Raw genomic sequence first — 18,589 nt, 5'->3', positions numbered from 1 at the left:
AAAATGATTGGTGACTTGTCAGACAAACATCCACTAAAATCATAATGCAATGGAAGGATGAAATTCAAAAAGAGCATTAGGTAACAGTGTTGATGTTAGGATTTGGCGCGTTGTCCTCAATTGAAGACCTTTGCTCAATAGTATTATATATCAGTATAAATTATAAAAATTGCTACAAATGTACTGTCCAAGCAGTTAGTCAAACACCATGCCCCGGTAGTAAATCTTTTGGCAGTTTCTACTGCTTTTACAGGCTGTCACTGCACTTGGCTTCACTCTGCTTTACTTTGATACCTTTTTTCTTTTGTAACTTTTTCTAGGTTTGAGAAGTAGAGTGGTTCGCCAACCTTCCGACGCTGAAAAGCTCTTCTTCTGGTGGAAAGCGTCACCTTCCACCTGACTATCACATAGTTGTCAGCAGATTATCATTCCCAAGACAATGGATTATGGTAAAGTCTATCGTTGTTAGAGTTGATAAGCAGGATCAATTACAAGAACTTGATCGACTACCAAGAGATTAAAGTCGAAGATTTACTGGTACGACTTCTTTATTTTCGTTTTATTATTGATGCTTAAGGGAGGGTTGAATTAGGGCTGTTAGTCAAATAGGGGGTCAATTGCTAATTAGCTTGATTTGAAGAAAACTAAGATTTGAGTCTTTTTTCTGAAGAAGTTAACATCAATTCGGGCTAAACATTTTTAAAAAGAGATTCCTCTGATAAATTTAAATTATTGTGAATTAAAACATTCGCCAGCTTTTCCTAACAAACTTATTTTTACTGATTTCAAAAGTCCAAAAATAGACATTCCAATAGTAACATCCCTAGCGCTCTTCTAAGTCAGCTAAATGGAAAAGATCTTCTAGTTTCTTAAAAAAATTCTTGTTTAGAATGCACACACAAGCCTTTCCCAAGGGATTTTATTGCCTTTAATCAAAGGCAATTGAAAAGTCCAAAATTGAAAAGACCTTGTTGAATGCTCAAGTTGGAGAAAAAGGTATTTTGCCCTCTGTTGTTTATGTTTTTTCATTTAGTAAACAAATTACATGCAATTTAAAGATTGTTATTTTTTTTGCAAAATCTTATTTACACATGCAATCCTATGAATGTTAGAACATTTTTGTATTACATCTTAGATTTTTATTTCGTTGGTATTGATTCTATTTCAGATACAAGTAAAAAAAGGGAAACATCCGATCAAAACTGACCGCTCTAAAGAAGCAGAAAATTGATATGTTGTTGATTATTAAATGTTGACCGGAGAAACAATAATAAGGAAATGCATAATCATCTCGGCAAAGGAATTTTACCTTGGTGGAGACGATAGCTCCTATTCTGAAGTAATTAGGAGATATTTATTCTTTTTCAAGACAGCCTATGACGTGTTGTTTCTCTAGATCTCATTATGGAAAAGTTGGCTTTGTTGAAGTTCAGATTATTTAAAGGAGTCCCTTTTTTCTTTTTTTTTCAGCTGTTAAACGCAGGATATTGGTGAGAAAAATATCTTAAAAGGCAACGTTACATTGAAGAAAAGCAAGTTTTATTTAGCGAAATGAGAAATGCTATTAATTTCATGCAAGGAAAGATCCAAAAAGATACCGTATTGGCCAGATAAAAAGAGAAATTGTATGCACGTCTTTTTAGCCTTACCTTATACTAGACTAGACTAGTATAAGTTAGTAAGTCATAACTTGTTGATCATCATATGACAGCCCTTCTTTAATGTTTAAGTCTGTTTTGTTTGTGCTTTGACAAAGTGTTAATATTTACATCAACCTCATGTATTTTTTTTAAATTATTAACAAAGTCAAGTCGAAGAACCAAAACAGTTAATCTGTCAATGAGAAAACTTGAATGAAAATATTATATAAAGCTTTCAGCTAAAGTTTTTTTTTCTTTATAAACTTTATAGGTGTATATGATTGTGGCGTGAACAGTGATACATAGGAGAAGGAGAACGAGGTTGTACAATGATTAAAACTCCAATGCGCAGTGTCCCAGTCCAAAAGAAAATTATGCACAATCTTGTTTGATTTCCTACTTTATATTTGTAAATGGAAACAATATTGACAAAATTAATGTGACGGAGAAATGATATACAATATGCTAGTCACAATCATCAACAAAAGCTAATAGGAGGCTGGAAGTCACAACACGTGGTAGTCTGGAAATATTGAAGTAGTGATGAGATTACAGGATTATCTTTCAAATACAGAAATGGATTAATTTTGAAATGTTTGCTACTCGTAGAAAGTAGAAAAACATATATATACTGTTGATAGCCGAACTGATATTTTCTTAGACTTTACTTTCATGAAAATTGAATTGTGGAGATTTGGTACTACTATTCACCTGTCAATGCCCCCTGACTTACTATGGAAGGATGGGACGGAAAAGTTCTAGAAAAATTGAAACATTGGAAAAACAAAGACTAATGAATATTTGAGTAAAAACTCCTCCAAATATTTTTTGTGCGCATTAAAGGGATTCCGGCACAAAAAATGAAACTTTGTCAGGGCATAGCTATCATGAAAAGCTCTGGAAAATCGTTAATCAGTGATTCTATCCCAGATATTAACATATTAACATAAATATTTATACTTCCACTTTCAAGTCTTAGCACCTTATCCTAGAACAATCTTTGTGTCAAGTCTTAGCACCTTCTCCTAGAACAATCTTTGTGCCATTAATTCATTCATTCCTGCTTAGCATCTACTAATCTCTTGTATTATTTCTGAGGTTTACTCAATAATAGGAAGAAGTTTTATTTTATTTTGTATATCAATAAAAAATTTTACTTAGCACATTAATTCATTTTTCATATCACTTTTCTTATTTTAAGTACTATAGCCTTAGTCCCTTTGTTTAACTCTTGCTGTGTAGTTTATTTTTTTCCCTTAATTTTAATTAAACTTGTACACTATAACAATAATATTTATTTTAAATTTTAAATTTTATATGTGGCGAATATGGGCTCAATAATAGGAAGGAGTTTTATGCTACTTAAAATTAAATAGATAGATAGATCCAAAGTTCCAAATTTCAGACATCTGCACTCTGTGGAAGCCATATAAAAATGAAAAAATTTGAATTGGGAAAACTTCTGTTCATTACAGTTAGTCATCAAACTAAAATAATTGAGAGCAGGCTAGAAGGATACCTGTAGTTTAACTAAATAATTTTAGTATGATTGACCACTAGGCGCATGACATCTAGAGGATTTGTATACCTTAAAAAGCCATTTATATATTGATTTTAAGGATACCAGAAAGTTTGAAATCAAACTTTGAAATTATCATTTCAATATGGGTTCCACAGAGTGCAGATGTCTTGAATTTGGAACTTTGGATGTCAATATCTTAGGATAGATTCGCCGTTGATAACTTTTTTCAAATGTTTTTCATTATAGCTTTTAATGGATTAAGTTTCATTTTTATGCAGGAATCCCTTTAATTTCCACAAAACGGAGCAAAGTTTATGCTCGCAAAAATAAGAATGTTTTTAAGTATATTTCCCCTTCAACTCTGAGAAAGAATATATTTCATTTTTAATAAAAACTGACATTTTCTTTCAGTTTCTTGCTCATATAAATTGAATTTGTCATTATGTCTAACAATCAAGTTTTTTATATCTTTGGGATTTGCACTAAAGAGAGTTTACCATCAAAATAACTAATTATTAGAATCTTTTGGAACTTAGGGCAAATTGAGACAAAATAAAATCCCTTGAGGAACAGTAAAAACTTTAACATTATTTAGTCTAGTCATTAAAATCTTATTTTGTTTATGCTTGACTTATTCTGAAATTATCCTAATAGGAAAGTCGCCAACGACCATAGACCAACAACACATACTGTCAAATCATTTATACAGTAGATAAGACAACTTTAGGTTAAGACATTACTTTTTTTTGTTACCTCTTAAGACTAGTAAACCTCGTAGTAAACTATTCAGAGTATATAAACATCCCCACACTGTTTATGTTATTACTATATATTCAGAAGCGCGTTAAACATGCATAGTATATTCATTGTAATCATACATCATGTCTACTTGTGCTGTGTGTGAAATTAATTCAAGGTTGTTAGGTACTAGTCAAAATCCTCCAAGCTCTCTTCTTTCTAAAATTTGATGAAAAATTGCAAATCACGAGCACTTTGTACTGATTGCATCATGAATACATTTTTCTTTCATAAGTATAACGCTTATAAGCATACACAGGCTCAGGTTTTGGTGACAAAGGGGTAGGCACCTAATTATAAAAAAGAAACATGTAACAAATTAAATTATAAAAAAACACTACTCGACTTCATCCACTTTTTGAACAAAATATTTGGCATTAACTGCTGACCTCTTTGATTACATTGTTTTGATGGACCATTGCGTTTCAATTGAATGTTGTTCATTTTTCAACCATCATCGAACACCCTATTAGCTAAAAAAAGTTAGCGACGGCCCAACTGCTTACGGGGTATGATTTTAAGACAAAAAGGTAGCTGATTTATTTTTTAACATGATCAGGGGCGCTGACATTAGATAATTTCACTCAACTCAACCAAAGTTCGAATGAAATTGTCTGGATGTTAGAAATAAATTGCATTCTCAGAGAGTATATTATATTGTTTGGCAGGTCGATTTGTTAAAATTGTCTCCAAAAATCTTAAACTATAACATAAAAACGATTTAATTGATACACTAGGAAATTTCCCACAAATATTAATCTATATATTATTAGTACAACGCGTATGTCATTTTGTTTTCTGTTTTCTGTCTGTGTGTCACTTTCGATTTCACAAGCAATGTTTTGTTCTCTATTTGTTTTGATTGACAGATCGGATAGAGCCTGGTTTAGACTTTATTCAGCCTTTGTTTTGAAATTTAAGGCCCATCTACATTTAGTAATTTTAATTTCTGCCCAGCTTTGCCTGATCCTGTTTTTCTCTTTTCTTTTGTTTGAAATGTTTTCGAATGTATTTAACGATCGTATTTATTAATAAATGACATTCGAATTCTTTTCAAAACAAAACAAGTTTTTTTTATTATAGAAAAGAACATTTCAAATGTAAATCAAAACATAAAAATTAAAAAGTTTGTCCGTTCGAACAATAACAGCATTCAAAGGGCGATAAAAAGCAAGAGAAGAAATAAGTCCATCTCTTTCTTCATATAAAAACATTCAAGTGGTTGATACTGTTAAAAGGGAACGACGCATGGTATATTTATTAAATGCTGATCTAGCATTGGCACAAACATCCATACGGAGGAGTATTTAGGAGTGCTGGATCATAACAAAAACCAAAAGTGACTTTATTCCAAAAAATATATTCAAAAAAGTGAATATAATTTACTATAATGTTCAACAACAACACAAAAAGACTTACATAAAACTGAAAGAAAAAAAGAATTTCTTTTTCTTTTGAATGAAATCGAGTGTTTCTATTTTTAAATGAAGACATTCTATTGTGAATTTATTCGAAAACTTCTTTGCAATCTTTTTGTTTACATTTTGTCTTCATTCACTTTCGTTTACTGTGAAAACATAATAAAGTTTTAGCTATACTCTTAAACCACGTATAACTGTCGGTTAAGCCAATCAGCTTTCGGGCTGACATCAGCATGTATTTCAGAGTATACCATGGAAGTACCACCAAATCCGACCCCTACTATAAGTATAGCGCTATTGCCTTTAAAAACTGTGTACGTCATTTTATTGCATGTTTAAATTCGAAAAGTTATGACAAGGGTTTAAAAAAAGTAATTTAGAATTGACTTATTTATCTTTTCAAATCTGATAAAAACGGGGATAAAAACAAAGTTGCACTATTCTTTGTGACTTCCCCGCTTTTTCCTAAAGAATTGTCATTTTTACATTTCACTCCTCTTTACCATGACATTTTCTCAAATTGTCGTAAACTGGACGGCGTATTTAATGCGAGCGAAGCGAGATCTCCTAGGGAGGGTTAGAGTCAAACTTTGAAGATATCTTTTTGTTCATTTGATCGTTTTTTTAAGCCAGCTTCAACATCCAAAGGACTTTTAGTGCGTTCAGCTACAGCTTAACCGGCGTGCGACGCCGGGTACCGGCTAGTTTAATTTAATTTAATAAAACTTTTTGTGGTTTCTAGTCCTGTTGTGTCATCTTTTTCATCTACCCTATTGTCCAACAAAAATTTAGTCATCTCAGCCAGTTCTTATTTTGTCCACTTTGAGCCTCGTTGTTCTTACAAAAAAAAAGTGTAATATTAGAAGGGCTCAATTTTAAGATTTTTTCCACACCTCTAGACCTCTATTTACCAATTGCTGTAATACTTTTTTCCTAAAAATACTATTTTTTTCTTCATTATTTTAAATTTTTGTATATTGTATTGTAGTCTTTGTAGGGGGGATGGGGAACTATTTGCCTTATCTTTACTTTATAAATAGATAGATGTGTGTCCCAAAGAAAATATTTCAAATCATAATCGAATGACAAGGTAAATGTCTAGAATTCCTACCCTAAGTGACATAACGAATACCCTATGACACCATTATCCGATACAGAATAAAGTGTGTAATGAATATAAATTTGAGGTCAAGAATAGAACGAAATATTACTTTTAATGCTATGTTTATGTTTATGTCATATCATGAAGAATAATTGAAATGTCCTATGGTTATAAAATATAATGTTTTACAAATGTCAGGTTTAATCAAAACTACTAATTTAAATACTATCATCGTATACCTTAGGGTTTTGTCCAAAATCCTCTAAATCAAGTTCCCACCAAAATTTTCCGTCGTCTGCCAAAGTTTAATTGTTTTTTAAATTGCCATTTCTACGCCACCTAGAGGTTTAAATTTTTAGCATCCGCCAAACTATATTCGCGCCAAATTTAAATTATTGAAACAAAAGAAACTAGTTTGCTCAGCTTTCCTTCTAGGTGCGCGAACGAGCAATATACGCTTTTTTAGAAAAAAAATATATATTTAAATACGAAAAAAGTATACTGCTCTATTTAAAATATCGAGCACTACCAAGAAAGAAGATTCTCTTCATTATTTAAAAATAGTATATAAAATTAATATGAAAAATAGCAGTCTAAATAATCTAATGGACCAATCATAATCAAACTCAATTACTATCGCTGTCAGGATCAAAATCACCTTTTCGAAATTTGAATCGATTATTCTGATTTAAATTCTGCTTGCGTCAGCATATATGCAATGTAAAGAATACAATATAATATTCCTATTTATGACCTTGATAGAAGCGTGTATAAACTGTAAATACAAACTTGGCAAAAAACAATCGCTTAACATGAAATAATAGTATAATTTGAAAAAAGAAATATAGACTAATTTAACGAGTACAACAAACACGAAAGAAAGAATTTTTCTTGACTTTAGTGAAACTATCATAGCTTAATTAATGAATCACCTACCTAAATAATGTGAAATATTGAGCGATGTTAAAACCTATTGTCCTCGTAAGCTCAGGACAATACGATTTGACGTCGCTCAATATTTTACGTTATTGCCCTCAAAAACACTTAGTATAGGCCCATAATATAAAGAGACGATACAAAGGAAGCCAGTCTATAGAGACCCTCATTTTATAAATTTTTAGTACTTTTGCAGGATTAAATCTATTTACAAAACTTCCTATTCTGTAAATGCCGTTAAAAATTGTACTGCAGCTGAGGGTAGGTGATAGAGGTCATTGTCGTATAATAATTTAACCACGTAAAATTCTGCCTTACTTCGTTTTTTCCGAATTATGCAGTTCCACGTCAACGATTGTTTCCTGCCAAGTTTATATTCACGGTTTTTAATCTTCTCCAAGAAAATACCTTCAATTTTCCGAGGGTATACGTCAGTTAACAAGAATAACCAAAACGAGTCTTGGTGAGAGGGGTCCGCGTATACTGGGACGATCATCCCCTTTTTAATAGCACCTTTGGAGAGTTCTAAAATCGAAATTGCAAAAGTAAATTAGATAAAAGCCATCCCCTGAAATCGATAACGTATTTTTTCCTAAAAGTTCAATTTGTATAGATGATTTGGTTTGTTTCCTTTTAATTCACTTTAGGAACATAACACAAAAAGTTTCAACACAATTTTTCATTTTTGTGTACCGGGTGACCCAAAAAAAGTTTGTTTAAGTGTTTGGTGGCAACGTGGAGCCACCCGAATGGTTTTCTAATTAATTTTTATTTTCATTAGAAATTCTATTCTATTAGATAGAGGAAAGTCCAACTTAAATTTTGAGCTGTAACTTTCCAATTTGGTTCAGAATTTACGAAGTTATAAACTTTTAAAGTAAAAAATACTTTAAAAAGGGTTATCAAATTAGGCATACTTTAATGCTTTAAGAGAAGTTTTTTTTGAAAAGTAAATTTTTACTTTGAAAGCTTTTAACTTCATGAAATACTGAACCAATTTCAAAAATTTATAGCTCAAATTTTAACTTAGGCTTTCCTCTATCAATAGAATAAAAATATGAATTAAAAGACCATTTTTAGCTGCACGAGGCCATCAAACACTTTTTTGTGGGCTACCCGGTATTTTTTGTAATCTGATAATTAAAAAAAACTTTCAACTACAAAACTCTTTTGAAAAGAAATTATTTCACAGTTACTGCTAAACACCCTAAATTTCTACCTGGTGCCATAAATCATTGAACTATGAGTTTTTCAAAAAAAAACGCATCATAGCAGAAATCATCTATTTATTGTACTGTTTTTTTCGTTCCCTGATATAATACGACAAGAAGAATGTTCTCACCTATGACACCTTCAACAATATTTGAAGCTTCGACACGGCTTGAACCTAAAAACAAGTTTCTTTGTTAAAACAGGTAAAAACACATCAATCCGTCTAGCAGTTGCAAGTTGTAATATTGCAAATTAGATACTCGCTTAATAATTGGTATTCCCGTCTAATTAGGCTAGAATCTGTAGTAAATTCAAACATAAATTTGTTACAATTGTCAGAGTAATATTATTTAAAGGGCTGTTGCGAACAAATCCTTTGGGAGTTTTATAGACGAGAAAAATAGAAATGGTGTGGCGTCAAGATCAAGCTTTATGATATTTTGGATGGACGAATACAACAACAAATTTCGTAACAGAACAATATAGATAAGTTTATCCGATTCCAACCAATTCGTTCTAACATTCCTTACCTTGGGTACTTAACTCGGTTTGAGTGGGGCACTGCGCTTCTTCAATAGTACTTTCTGCTGACACTGAAATCAAATCAAATCAATACATTGTAGATGAAAAATTGAGCAAGAAAATGGGTTGCTCTAAATTTTAATATACGCTTAACGTCATAATGAAAAACGAGTTAGTAGAAATTAATTAGCATTATAAAAAAACGAGCAGTATTTGAATTTGCTAAAATTTTGTATTTTTTATAGAAAATTTATTGACTTGACACATAGTGAAGATTTTTTCGGCTATCAAAAACCAGAGAACACTTTTAACTTACCAATCACATTTTGCGTGGTTTCGCCGGTTTCATTTGGCACACAACGTTGGGGTACATCAGAGTCTGATAAACAAGCAGATTTATAGCCTTTAAATTTTCATAAGCTAAGCAAATAGTTTGTAACGGTATCATTTTTAACGTATTAGAAGGCTTTTAAAAAAGATAACTTTATTTTAATACTAAAAGTAATGGTAAAACAACGAATCTGAACAGTGCAGGATTTCATTTCGTACCTTCGAACAAAAGAGTCACCGTTGTCATCTCAGTTGTGTTATCTTCGGACATTCCTGATTAATAAATAAAAGCAAGTTTACAAAGAAGAACAGTGTTCTCCAAAGGCAAATCTATCAATGATTATTACTTAATACCCAAAGCATCACGGTTCACGATTACGTTTGTCCTATTAGCAAAAGGATCGAAAAAATGCGAGAAATTACTAAGCTCGGTTGAAAAAGCAACACACTTATGTCGAAGATAGGTGAAATGTCGAATTTTTTTCCAACAAAAAGGGAAGAACTTACTTTCAGTACCAGGACCAACAGTTTTGGAGGGTGTTTCAACCACGTCAGATGGTGCTTCACCCTCACTAGATGGTGTTTCAACATTGTCCGATAATGTTTCAGCCTCGTCAGAAGGTGTTGTGACCACAGATTGAGATTTACGATAATCTGAAAAAACATCGGTGAAAATAAGTTTAAGGCTGAAACAAACAAAATCTTTTAAGGGAAAACAGATGCTGTTAGATAGAGAAAAGTATACCTTTATATGCCATCTTTAATGTCTCCTTGATAACATCACCAAAAACCACATTATTCTCCACCACCAGGCTTTCCATAAAATGAGTGGCAAAGCCAGGAGTCGCATATCCATCGACATGGACCCTTTGCTCGCCACTCAAATACAGCACAACGCAATGGCTGTTACACCTCTTGTTTAGGGTATTTAACTAGAGATAAAAAGAGAAACACGCTGAAAATAACATTTTTAGTTATGAAATTATTTAAAAAATTTCAAAGAATCAAACTCATTTACTATCTATCTATAAAACCTTTAAAAGTTTACTGTATTATTGGCTATACTAAGGAGGTAAATAATGAAAAAGAACAAAAAAGGACCCATTCATTTGCAAAGTTTCTAGGCTATTTTTTCTAAACAGCAAAAGGTACAACAAAAAATAATTTAACTTACTCTTTTTCTGATAATATTTTTTTGTTGGCACAGGTCAACTTTTCCTTTTGGGATGTCATCCATTGTTGTGGTTGTCAATTTAGATTGTTGCATTCCACAGAGACTGCACTTCTTACATGCGTTACTGGGCATGGGCTCTCTGCAATGTTGACAACACTGGAAAAGAATGCCATAAAAACATTTACCAAGTTTTGAAATTACTACCATCATATCGAGGGTTCGACTCCATTTACACCTTTGGAATTTATTGATTATGGATACACACATTTTGTGGTAAGGCAGCCTTATATTGAAAGATCAAATTAGAGAACTGAAAATCTTGCTATATATATTACATGGTCCTAACTTAAGAGAATACATTCACAAAAGAATTTTTCTCACCTTGTTTTGCTTTTTGCCACAAGAACCACATTTCTGGCAGGCATTAATGTTCAGCGGTTCTTTACAGTGTTGACAAGACTAGATGAAAGGAAAAGAGGTGACAGTTAGAACTAAAATAATAGAAAGTATTTATATCTTTATATCTCTACCTGAGAAAAAATAACAGGAAATCGTGAATTGAGAAAAATTTTAACTTCAAATCTTAAAAGAATGTTCACATTAATAAAAAAGGTTCAAAATTATTTTCCTGTATAGAAATAGCTAGCATTCTAAGATCAAGCCTTATTATTTTACCTTGTTTAACTTCTGCTTTTTTAAAGATGATGCACCTTGATCAACACCTTCCAAATTTACTGTACAACTATCTAAAAAGTAAAATTAATAACCTTCTGTAAACATTATTTCTATATGAATCAACTAGCCACATGATATACACGGTCAGCAAACGATATCATACCTCAGGATGCAAGCCTATATTTTGCAATCTGTGGATCTGTAGACAGGAGTTTCATTATTATCAGTTAGGGTCAGGGTCAGGGTTGGAGTTGAAGAGATTGTTTGCCAACCACTCTACACAAGGGTTATTTTTTATCAAAAGTTTTACAAACAAATTGTGAACAATTTGAGCTTCATTCAAAGCTTCATCTTTTATTAAGGGTACTCGTTTAACTTTCGACCGTTTTAAATTTTCCTTACTTTGAAATTCAAAACTTACATTCCAAGTCAAAATGTTTTGTAAAGTCTCCCAGTCAATTGTCCAACGTCGAATTGTCCAATGTTAAAGTCATCGTGATTTTAGTAATTTTTAGTAAGATGTCATGTCATGTCATGTCATGTCAGTTAGTTAGTTAGATTGTTAATCGGTCAGTAATTTGTACAAGTAAATTATTGAATTACTGTATTTACTTGTAGCTGAAAAAAGGTTGAAAAGTATTTTACTGAAACATAATGGGTGTCATTGGACCCTTCAAAGCCCATCTTAAAACCTCCCTTCTCAATATTATGTAAAAAACTCACCCTTTCGTCCTTCTCTTCAAAAAAGGGCCTGATTCATTTTTATTAAGGTCTCTCAATAATGTTTTAAAAATGATTTTTATAACTAATTATACCCTTCTTTAATGTACAAAATGTAACATGTAGATTCTTAAAGGAGTTTAGGGGAAAGAATTGGATTGAATATCGGCTAATGGTTAGATTTTAAGAAGAAGAACATCACATTAAAAACAATGATGTATACCTTTAACTGATGATGGTTGGTTTTCTTTCAAGGTTCTCTTGTTAGTTGTTCCTGACAAATATAAAATATATCATAAAATAACCTAAAAAATAATTTCTAATTTCTATAAGTTACTCCTCAATTTAATTGAATCATCTACATTTTGTACTCAAAATTTAAAACCAGTTTCTTTCACACATTGTTTGATTTATATATTTATAAAACAAGTCTTTACTTTACTTGAAATACTTAATCAAAAAGAAACTTCAAAAAAAAATTATTGAAAGAAATATATCTTTCTTTTACTCCTTTTTATTTGGAGAATTTCTAGGTTGTAAGTGAGAGATCAGGAAGAAAAACAAGGAATTTTAAAGGCACATTTTTATGGCCTCAGAAAAATAAACAACAAAATAAGGCTATTTTCATCTTTTTTTCTGGTTACAGAGCATGGTTTAGGTGTGTTTGCAGAATCAAACTGCAGTTTTTGATTGGTTGAAAGTCACAGTTTGTAGGCTTTACTCGTCCAAGCAAATACAGAAACTCCATAAACCTAGCGGTCATTCAACCTAATGATCAATCAACCTAACAATCCATCGACCCAACAATCCATCAACCAATCTATCAACCAACCTATCCACCAACCACCAATTAACCAACCTACCAATTCATCGACGAACCAATCTGTCAACCTACAAACCCATCAACCTACCAATCCATCAACCATCTAATTTGTTGACCTACCAATCAATCAACCTACCGACCCATCAACCTACCAACCCATCAACCTACCGACCCATCAACCTACCAACCCATAAACCTAACCAGTGCATAACAAAGTGCAACATTCGCCTTACATGTTCAATTCCACAATAATTTATAATTGCAATTTCGGTCACTCGAGGGTTCATCATATTCCGAGATTGGAAACTAGACAAAACTAAAAAACAGGGGCGTTAATAATGTATGTAATATTAATTCATAATTTCTTTATCTTTAATTCTTACGAATACAAAATTGGCTTTGTTGCTTCTATACCGTGAGATCGGGTAACTTGCATCAGTGGAGGCTAACATGCATAGCCCTCAAATGAAAACCTGGCTGGTCATTAAAATACAACTACGCAGCTCCGCTCGCAGCTTTACTCTACCATTTTTGTTTTGATTTAACTTTGTTTTTTAATGAACAGCCAGGTCATTTATTTGAGGGCTATGCATGTTAGCCCGTATTTTGACTTCACGGTACTTATCCCCGGATGGTTTCAGTTGCTTAGAAGTATGACAAAGCATAATTCCAAAACGCCCGTCCACCCAATTCACTCAATCATTTTAAATTTACTTTAATTGTCCTATGATTTCCAAAAAATTAAAACTTTTAATTCATAATTATATAAAAAAATAAAAAGTTTGATGCTTCAGTGAAATATTTCAATGAATTCCTAGTTTCAATTTTCAGTGGGTATTTATCTAGCGCTTTGATTATCGCACTACTAAACGATCAAACAACCTCACGATTTATCCACCTAGTGATCTATCCACTAGCCAATCTGTTGACCTACCAATCCATCGACCTACCAACTCGTTGACCGATCCATTCATCCATCCCACCCACCAATTCATTGAGCAACCATCGATCCCCCGCCGACCTATCAATCCAAACAATCCATTTGCCTACCCATCTGCTGACCTACCAATCCATCAACTGACAAACCCATATACCTACCAATCCATTTAGAATTCGTCAACCAAAACAATTAGTTAACCTACCTTCTTTGTTGACCTACTAAATTCATCAACTAACCAATCCGCCAACCTATACCCAATCCATTGACTACCAATCCCTTAACCAACCAATCCATTGGCCTGCCAGCCAACTAACCAGACGATCTCAATAGAATGGAATCGACGATCGAACCAGTCGAACCAAATCGAACGTAATCGACCGATTGAAATTCGATTGTCGAACGCAATCGAATCTCAATCGAATATTACCGCAATTTTCAGATTCGATTGATATTCGATTGCGTTCGATTGATGTTCCATTGCGTTTGATCGTTGATTCATTGACCCCCGGATTGTTCATCGCATAATTTCTACGGGAAATCGAAAGTAATGTCATTGGGCTTGTGATGTTTGAGAGCTTGGATGTTGGGAAGCTGTAAGAATAAAGCCAGACGATCTCAATCGAACGGAATCGACGATCGAACCAGTCGAACAACAATCGAACGGAATCGACGATCGAACCAGTCGAACAACAATCGATCGGAATCGACGATCGAACCAGTCGAACAACAATCGAACCAATCGAATATTACCCAGAATTTTGAGGTTCGATTGAGATTCGATTGCGTTCGACAATCGAATTTCAATCGGTCGATTGCGTTCGATTTGGTTCAACGTTCGATCGTCGATTCCGTTCGATTGAGATCGTCTGGAACTAACCAATATATACGTCAACCAACCAATTTGTCGACCTATTGATCCATCAACCTAACGATGATCAATCAACCTACAACGATGATCTCCATATCATAATGACCGATCCATATCATCCTACTAACTAGCGCACTAGCACTAGCTAAAGCTGATCCATATTATTATATCGATTGTGGTCTGTGGATGATATCAGATGTCAGATGATTACCCACTGATTGATGATCCTTCTGTGATGAAATTTGAAAAAAATAAAACAAACAAACCTTTTTCTTGCTTATTAGAATCCATAACGAGATAACTAGCAATGTGTGTTTGTCAATTTGGATATAAGAGCACAGTCGATTGGCACTGAATGAAGTATGAGCAGAATACAGGGGAAGTTTACGCAACTAGGATACCATTATTAAAGCGCAAACTAAATGAAGAGGAGTGAGCGCAAGGCAGCGGACACGGCACTTAAAAATCACGGATAATCATTGATTTAAGACTCTTGCGAAATTAATGATTATCGTTGATTTAACGGTGATAACGGGTTGTAATAATATTTGGCATCCTTCTATTGGCTGGAGCAAAATCTCAAAATATTTTTCCTTAAGTATTTACCAAGGATTCGAATCTTTGTGAACTTAAAATCCAATGAATGTCGAAATGGAAAAATCGAATTTATCATGCAACACATTTTGCAAATAGAAAAAAGTAAAAAATCGTAGAAAACCAAATGGGATATAGCCGAAGGCTAGAGTGGTATTTCAACCTTTACTATAAGGCAAGCAAAAGTGATTTCTTCACATTTTTACTATTTCGAATTCTGGGGGTAAACGTTACTTCCAACCCAGCGTTTGATCAACTTCTGTAGGAAATAAGTAGATTTAAATCCTACAAATAGGAGATTCAACTCCACTCAAGCCCTCTGCTTTATCTTACAGAGAAATGCCATTTAATCAAAACTGGTCAACAACAAAAGTTTTTCATAATAAAAATAATGGAAGCGTGCAATATTAGATTTATCTCTTGTTCTAATACTATTTAGTAATAAAAAATGTTAAAATTTCAGTTCATCTATTATTAGGCGCGATGTTTCGTTCCTCACTTGCCATTTCAATACTTCGACCTATTCCAATCGGTGATGGGGTGTTTTTCTTCTGACATCGATAAACTTTGAATTTGGTAATTAAAATTATCCAAAGATTTTACATTGTAAAGAAAGTTCTTTATTTTCACTAAGGGTTAAGCACTACATGAAGTGACGCCCGTACTAAAATATGCCATTACATACAAAATAGCAGGCGAAGGTACATTGTTCATGATTTATATCTGTAATGATAAATTCAATACACCAGGCAACTTTTCTATCCGGACATATCTGTGACATTCACGACAACGTGGAGAGTGCTTCTCTACATTAAAAACGTTTAGACATCTAAATTAAATCCCATTCTATTTCATTGGCTGAGGTACATATACCGGAAATTAAATCACTGTAAAGAAAAAACCAGCTTGCAATGAATCGTACGAATAAAGTGGTAGTGATTATTTGAAGATATACGCCCTTCACCAGATGACAAAATTCATAAATCGGTTATGCTACCATGGTTTCTAAAGATGGAATTTTCTTCGACTGCTGTCCATTTCGTGCCGCTGTAAAATAAAAAGGTTATATGTACGTCCCACTGACCTTTATATACCCAAGCTACATTCACTATCATTGATTAGAGTTTTGTTTAAATTTTCCGTTTCTTCACTTAACATTAAGCAAAAACCCCATTAAAAGATTTTACCAGGCCAGGATCGAGAAACTTTGTCTATGTTATATATGCATCTTGAGGTCAGGAGTATAAGCAAATTTTCTAAATTCTGTTTTCTGGGGGGTGATCCTTAATCGAAAATGTTCTGAAGTAATGAGGTAATGTTTACACGTATCAGCCAATCAGAAATAATTTACTCGTTTTTTACATTGTTTGCATACATTGCACGAAGTCAAAAGAGGTTTGAGCAAGTTCATAAATGTGTTTTTTCTGCGATGGAGACGGTTAGCTTCTGATTTACTAGATCCTGATTGATTGAGGACGACGGTAAACAAACACTTTTACCGTCCTCGATTTGGCAAGTCAAAAATGCGGATCATTCTAACTCGCTTTAAGGCCAGGGCAAACCGGTCCAACATTTCATCCAACATGCAATTTTTCAAATGTTGGATGAAATGTTGGAGCGGTTTGTGCCAATGTAAAATTGTCGAGAAAAAAAAATGCAAAAACGCAAAAATGCAAAAAAGAAGAAACAAAAACGTGTCGGATGAAGTTTGTTCGCCATCAAACATTTGATCAAACATTTGCGGCAAGATCAAAGACTCGTAGTATTCGAGACTTAAGTTTTTAGCTTTTCATCCAACATTCCATCCAACATTGGAACAAAATGTTGGATGAAATGATGGACTGGTTTGCCCTGGCCTTTAGTCACTCCATTGTCCTCAAAAGTGCAAATACATAAACTTTTGAAACAATACCTTATGGATCCATTCATATTCACCGAATTTCGAATCAAAAGTTCCTTTCTGTATCGATCGCAACTTCAAGGTGAAGCGCGGCCCAATCTCCTGTAAGCCGACTTTTTTTTTGTTCTTGAAAATATATCTGCAAAAAAGCAAGGAATTTTAAGGCTTAGGGACACGAGAAGTTTTTTTTCGCGTTGGTGCAATTCAACATGATCCATCCCACCAACACAAGAAAAAAAGTGCGTATCACATGGTTTTCTTTTTTGTTTCATAGGACAAAAAGTGAGGGAAATACCCAAAGACACGCTGATTTTGTCCCAGAGACAAAAGTGAGAGACACACAAATGTTATTAAAAGTGTTGTCGATATCACCTTTATTGGTAGAAAAAAGAATATGGTGGAGACATGAGAAAGCGTTTCAGGTTGGTGGGATGGAGTATGTTGCATTGCACCAACGCGAAAAAATCTTCTTTTATCCCCAAGCCTTTACGTTTAGTCCATTTTATTCAAAAAGACTTCCTAGACTCTTACAACTTCTAGAGAATCCTTGTTTCTGAATGTCGACAAAAAGTCAAAATCCCTTTATTTACCTGTGCTGTCTGAAAAAGATGAAATCTCGTTGATTATGGAAAGTGACGACACGACGACCTTGGAATTGTGGATTGTATGGGAAAATAGAAGCCAGAGATCTTCCAACGGTGTGTCCCAGCCTCGTGTTGAAGTTGTTTAAAACTAGTTCTGGACGATGTGAAGAAGCTTTGCCATGGTTCTAAGTAAAAAACAACAGAGAAGGTTTTATAATAACAGAGAATGTAAAAATTTCAAGTGGACTGAATTTGGTGAGTCTTTCACCATTCTTGCAGTTTGACAGAAATTCGGACTATGACTCACAAAGACTTACTTTTGAGGTCAAAATTAGTGAAACTGCAAAATCTAATCCAAGCAAAATATTTAATCTTAACTATCAATAACAGCTACCTCTAAGGGAACTTATTTTGGCGAGAACTAATTTTGGCGAAATTGGCGAGCGAACTCGAAATTTGCCAAATTTAGTTCCCACCAAATTTAATTTTTTAGGTCATTCGCCAAATTAAGTTCTCGCCAAAATTAAAAAAAATCTTTTGATTCGCCCGTTCGTCAAAATTAGTTCTCACCAAAAAAAAAATCCCTTAAGGTATGTTGTGCTAGCCCACCCAACTAAATAAATAAATCACAGTTAATATACCTTGATTTTCCAAGATCTTTTGGACGAGGATAATTTGAAGTGAAGAGTTGGACCATCTGGTAAATGCGATACAACCAATGCGTCTAGCAAAGCAAAGAAAAATAGAAATGTTAAAAGTAGTCTAAACAAGCTACATGCTGAATGGACCTACCTGAAAATTAATGTAATAAGACAATTGAAAAATGAC

The 18,589-nt window shown here is 33.3% G+C and overlaps 2 protein-coding genes and 1 long non-coding RNA gene across 3 annotated transcripts in view; 1 reads left to right on the top strand and 2 right to left on the bottom strand.

The window, feature by feature from the left end:
* The first annotated feature begins 511 nt into the window (after positions 1–511).
* Positions 512–1,186, top strand: LOC136800493 (uncharacterized). Its single transcript, XR_010845715.1, has 3 exons — positions 512–537; positions 890–996; positions 1,169–1,186. It is a non-coding gene; the product is annotated as an uncharacterized lncRNA (long non-coding RNA).
* A 5,402-nt stretch (positions 1,187–6,588) lies between these two features.
* On the bottom strand, positions 6,589–15,208 carry LOC136800508 (uncharacterized). Its single transcript, XM_067057167.1, has 12 exons — positions 14,950–15,208; positions 12,276–12,326; positions 11,333–11,403; positions 11,039–11,116; positions 10,658–10,813; positions 10,229–10,415; positions 9,991–10,137; positions 9,703–9,756; positions 9,470–9,532; positions 9,162–9,224; positions 8,762–8,806; positions 6,589–7,944 (listed from the first exon to the last, which is right to left on the bottom strand). Exons 1-12 carry the CDS (start codon positions 14,972–14,974, stop codon positions 7,640–7,642), a joined length of 1,245 nt encoding a protein of 414 aa, XP_066913268.1. The 5' UTR covers positions 14,975–15,208; the 3' UTR covers positions 6,589–7,639.
* Positions 15,209–15,677: 469 nt separating this feature from the next.
* The window catches only part of LOC136800506 (ribosome production factor 1-like), a 29,522-nt gene continuing 26,610 nt past the window's right edge, over positions 15,678–18,589 (bottom strand). Inside the window, exons 4-7 of the mRNA XM_067057166.1 lie at positions 18,403–18,485; positions 17,768–17,946; positions 17,190–17,316; positions 15,678–16,324 (exon numbers count right to left, since the gene is read on the bottom strand). Coding sequence (XP_066913267.1) covers positions 16,283–16,324; positions 17,190–17,316; positions 17,768–17,946; positions 18,403–18,485 — 431 coding nt within the window. The 3' untranslated portion in view covers positions 15,678–16,282. The remainder of the gene's footprint in view (positions 16,325–17,189; positions 17,317–17,767; positions 17,947–18,402; positions 18,486–18,589) is intronic.

Source organism: Clytia hemisphaerica, unplaced genomic scaffold (assembly GCF_902728285.1).
Source record: "Clytia hemisphaerica strain Z4C2 unplaced genomic scaffold, Clytia hemisphaerica genome assembly, whole genome shotgun sequence".
Lineage (NCBI taxonomy): Eukaryota > Metazoa > Cnidaria > Hydrozoa > Leptothecata > Clytiidae > Clytia > Clytia hemisphaerica.
The sequence above is the reverse complement of the archived record's forward strand: the minus strand, read 5'-3'. Positions and strand labels throughout refer to the sequence as shown.